The sequence below is a fragment of the Phalacrocorax aristotelis genome, chromosome 7 (genome assembly GCF_949628215.1).
Source record: "Phalacrocorax aristotelis chromosome 7, bGulAri2.1, whole genome shotgun sequence".
Classification (NCBI taxonomy): Eukaryota; Metazoa; Chordata; class Aves; order Suliformes; family Phalacrocoracidae; genus Phalacrocorax; species Phalacrocorax aristotelis.
In genome coordinates, this window is record NC_134282.1 from 31545370 (window position 1) to 31550151 (window position 4782).

At 48.7% G+C, this 4782-nt stretch overlaps 1 protein-coding gene across 3 annotated transcripts in view; it reads right to left on the reverse strand.

Annotated features, from left to right (window-relative positions):
- The window catches only part of ALPK3 (alpha kinase 3), a 36283-nt gene extending 31738 nt beyond the window's left edge, over nucleotides 1–4545 (reverse strand). For 2 of the 3 annotated variants that reach the window (XM_075099712.1, XM_075099711.1), the window contains exon 1: nucleotides 4307–4545. In XM_075099712.1, coding sequence (XP_074955813.1) covers nucleotides 4307–4449 — 143 coding nt within the window. In that variant the 5' untranslated portion in view covers nucleotides 4450–4545. The remainder of the gene's footprint in view (nucleotides 1–4306) is intronic. The other variant, XM_075099713.1, reaches the window with a different exon arrangement.
- Between the last annotated feature and the right edge of the window lie 237 nt (nucleotides 4546–4782).

The following is a 4782-nucleotide window of genomic DNA, read 5'->3' on the forward strand; positions in this document are numbered from 1 at the left end:
GAGACTGAGTTGGTGTGAGAAAACAGTTTCATTCACCTAAGACCTTCCTCCTCCCCTTGCTGAAACAGAGTGAGGATAGAGCATGTTTTCATTCCAACTCCTGGAAACTGCCTCTGCTGTGGCAGAAGAGGTGCCTTGTTCAGAAGAGACCATGCTCTCCACTCTATGCAATTGGATAGGATCCCAGGCCTGGGAAATACCTCCGTTTATGAGGTTTTCAGAGAAAAGCAAAGATCACACATGTGATATATTCTGTATTTTAGCAGTGGTCCTGATGCGCACCGTTTGTCCAGCTCCACATCTTGATCTTCCAGCCTAGGTTATCAGCTCAGCCTACAGACTCAGCTCTGCTTGACTTTCTAGGAGATATGGACAGGAGGCTTTAGAAAGGAGGCTGTAAAATGCAGTTTGGGATTATTATTCACTGTGCACAGCTGGCAAGGAGCCACACTCAAACAGGGCACCACTGTGCAGATAATTACACCAATTGGAAAAAGACACCCCTACCCTAGAGACAAACCCAAACTCCTTTACATTTGCCTTTCAAGTGGATACTGGATCTCCCTCATTTCAGAGTTTGGGACATTTCTGTCAGACAAGATGGATGCACTGAACTCCCTCAGATGCCACAGGTGGTTTCTTAGTGGGGAAGAAAGCTAAATATGCTTTTTAGGAACTAAGCACTCCTGTATTTTCAGTTCACTTTATTATAGCAACAGATCTTTCACCTTCATTTGATATTATGTGCAAAGCAAGAGATACAAGATTGGGAATGGTTTCTAGCCAGAAAATCCAGGTGGCAAGGCACTCTCCTGAGCTCAATTGCCACCATAACCAGAGACAGCCGTCAAAGATCAGAGGCAATGTCGCTCTACTCTAAAAATATCTGCATATGATGAAGCTATGACAGTAGAAAAGATATTTAAGCAAGGAGGCAATGCTGCAATGAGACCAAGGAGCAGACATCTGCATTAGACGAGATGTGCAGATCACTTCTAACAGAGAAGTTTGCCTAGGACTCAGATGAAGCCTCTGCCGTAAGATTTTACATGAAATTGCATCTCTCTGCACAAGATGTCCTCCAGACTCAGCTAGTTCTTACAAAAAGGACACCTAAAGAGACATCTTGAAGTTGTGGCCCACGAATGCAGCTAAAGCAGACCCTGGACTGACAGCTGCTCCTCTCACTTTGTGAAGTAATTATAGTCAAGTGCTTTGAGACATAAGAGGGTTTTTTTTTTTAAAAAAAAAAAAAAACAACAAACCCTCAACACAAAACCACACACAAAACAAACAAAAAAACCCAAGCTAAACCAACACCTACCCCAAAACAAAAAAGTCCTGCTAGCTGCCAGGGCGGAAGACAATTCACCATAACCATAAGCTGCTCCTTGCATTGTCCATTATCAGGTATGTTAAGACTGACAAAGGAAAGCCAGTGACCTCTTGCCACTGAGCTATCTGCTCACAAGGAAGATTCTTCCTAAAGTCCAGTTCCTAAGGGCATGAAAAGTAAACACCGTGATACTCTGTTTAATATAGGGATGGTGTTCTCTCTATGGCCATTTTTAAAACCTTCATTCTTTTGGCCTCTGCAGCACCACCTCTGATGAATTCTACAAGTTAAATAAAAAAACCACACATACAAAAACACAGTGTACTGGTTTCTAAATTAGTACCCTTCAATTTACACAACATCCTTTTTCTCCTGTAGGATTAGGGAGACCAGGTAAGGCAATCCACACTATTTTCTACATGGGTCATGAATACATGTGAAACATGTTCCTGAGTCAGCCCAGATGCAGTTTCTTTTCATAAAGATATTTCCATGTCTGTAAGTATCTCTATCCAGTCACTACACTTTCTACAGCTTTAAGAATGGGTGAAGAGAACAAGCAAATATTTCGGTTAAACACAATTGACAAATACATATAAAGACAGAAGAGAAGCCTGAAAACCCCACATGCTTTCTTTGAATCAAATATCCATGTTTGCTTTCTAACCACCACAGCGACCTCCCACCACAACTCTGTCTGTATCACTTGTCCTGTACTTTTGTTAGCACCAACATCAAATTCAAATACAGTTCTGCGTTAAAGAAAACTGCTGAATGTTATCTGCCATTATGCACATCACTCATCCTGCTTTTCAAGTTCTCCCAGGCAAGATCTCCAGATGTCCCTGAATTATATTAAACTCCTAATTGCTTTCTGAAAGTCTTCTTGCTACACCATTCCACTCACTTGCTCTCCAGAATTGTTATGATACATTAATTAATTATAGGACTAAAAGCCCAACTTCACTCAAGCCCTTGCCCTGCATCATAAACAAAGTTTCCACACACCCTGGCTCAAGTCTTCAGCACTTGTAGGCAGATTCAGAGAATAAGACTTTTATATTACTCCTCCTTTACTCATTAGAGAAACTGGAAGGTGTCATGAAAATAGCGAAAGGTCAGTTTTGTTATTCAGTGAGTATTTATTTACTGCAGCCACTTAAGTTAACAGGCAAAAACGAAATTACCTTGCCATTGGCTTTCATGACCAAGTATGTAAGTGGGCTGAAAAAGGGACTGGACAATTTGTGGAAAACTAACACATTGCTGATTTAAGCATAGCAGTACAGTGTCCCTTTGCCTGCAAAAGCATTAGGCTCCCATGGAAGGAAAATGGGGTGCTCCTACCCACAGCACTAGCCTGACAAGCTCAGGGTGTTCAGGACTCAGACCTTTCCAGACACATGCTGCATTTACCACACCTGAGCTGCAGCATCAGCCCAGCCAGAGGACACCAGGCTCACTGCATGAGAGCCTTACACTGCTCTGTGCATTCCTCAGCGGCCTCGAGCAGAACTTCAGCTATGTGGGGAAGTCAGCTGGGAAGATTGGAGGTATCGCTTGCAGGACTGACAAACCCTGCTTTATGGCTAAGCTGATTAAAGCTGCAATTTGAACATGCTCAGGAGGGGAACAAAATTCAAGCTACAGGCAACAAAAACACCTCCACATCTTATTTATTAAGGACATTCTCTACTTATAATCCACAGAATGGAATCATTGGACACAATTACAGATTTCATTTGCACTGTATGGTCTGAGGTCACAGATTGGTGGTGGACGCTATATGGGCATTTGTTGGTACCGAAGATGCCACGGTGTGCAGACAGACTGCTATTAGATCACACGCTCAAAGGAACCAAATTAAGGCAACTTAACTTTGGCATTACCCCAGTTTTAACATCGGAATTCCAGGCAGCACGTTTTTTATCTCTTTTGGTCCTGTATTTATTTCTAGAAATATCAGATTCTTTGAGGCATCAGCCCTTGACACACTGGAAATGGATTATTTATAAATCATCAACAGGGAAGAGACACGCTCATTTCAAGAGTTTACAGACTAAAGAGCATTCCTAGTGAATTCAAAGTAATTTATAGGCTTTACTTTGAATGACTAACACAGTCACCAACACCTTTCCTTCACTGGCACGTCGCCATGTGTTTGCTAACCTCAGCCAGTCTCAGCCAGCATCATGTTTATCATACCTTCTGCCGTATGAACAAAGCCTTATTCCTACCACAGACCCCCTGCCTAAGGCCATTTTTGACCCAGGAATGCCGTTCTCATCACTGCTCCGCCTGTATCTACATTGCAGAAATACCTTTTTGGCAATAAGATAAGGCACAGGCACAGCAGGCCCCTTGCTCCGAGGCTGGTGTTGGTAACATAAGCAGCTACACTACAATGAGTGCAGGAAGGTCAGCGCGGTATCCCGTATGCAAGTTTAACTCGAGAGACACAGAAGCTCATGTCCATCAGGAATTCACAGCACGGCAGTCAACTCCGCACACCTGCCCTGCTATAAAATGACATGCGATGCTGACAACCCCTGCCCTGGCAACAACCACAAAAAAACCGGCAGCCCTTTTCTGGGCAGCCACGGGCTGGCCCACAGCAAACAAGATGTTTTGGAAAGCCCAAGGCATCGTTTGGTGTTTCCGCCCTGGAGAGGATCCGGGGAGGGACAGGCCCAGACGGCCCTGCAGCTTCCAGCGCGGCCATCACCTCGGTCCGTCCGGGGTTGGGATATTGCCTTACGGCTTGGGACGCCGGCAGCCTGCTCTCTTCCCACTTCGCCTCCAGACACGTCGTCCCCGCCCCCCCCCACCCCGGGCCCGGGCCCTCTGCCGGCCTCCGCAGCGTCACCCGCAGGCTGCATCTGCGTCCCGGGCCGGTGGCACCAGGCATCCACGGTGGCAGTCGGGCGGGGAGACACCCCCCTGCCACCAGCCTCCTCCCCGGCCCCTCACCTGTTCCGGGGCCGGATGGCCAGCAGGTAGCTGCGCCGGTCGGGCCGGGAGGCCCAGGCCGCGCTCTCGGCCTCCTCCGCCCCCTCGACGCTGCCCGTTCCTCGCCCGTAGAGGCCAGCGAGGGCCCGGCGGGGCGAGCCCATGGCGGCGGCCGGGCGGGGGCGGCGGCGGCGGCCGGGCTGCAGCTGCCCTAGCTCCTGCCCCGCCGCCGCTGCCCGCCCTGTCAGTCACCGCCGGCATTTATAGCCGCCCCCACACATGCTGCTGTCAGTCGGGGGCGGCGGCGACGTGACGCGGCGTAGGGGGCCCGGCCTGGCCCGGCCTCCCCTCCCGGGCCCGGGGGCCCGGCGTCCCCTCGGCCTGCTCCCGGGCGGGGGTTCCGGGCTCTCCTCCCGGGCTGGGTGTCAGGCCTCCCTCCAGTCTCTTCCTCCAGGGCTGTGGGCCCAGCCTCCTCCTCCTCCTTCCATCACTGCCAA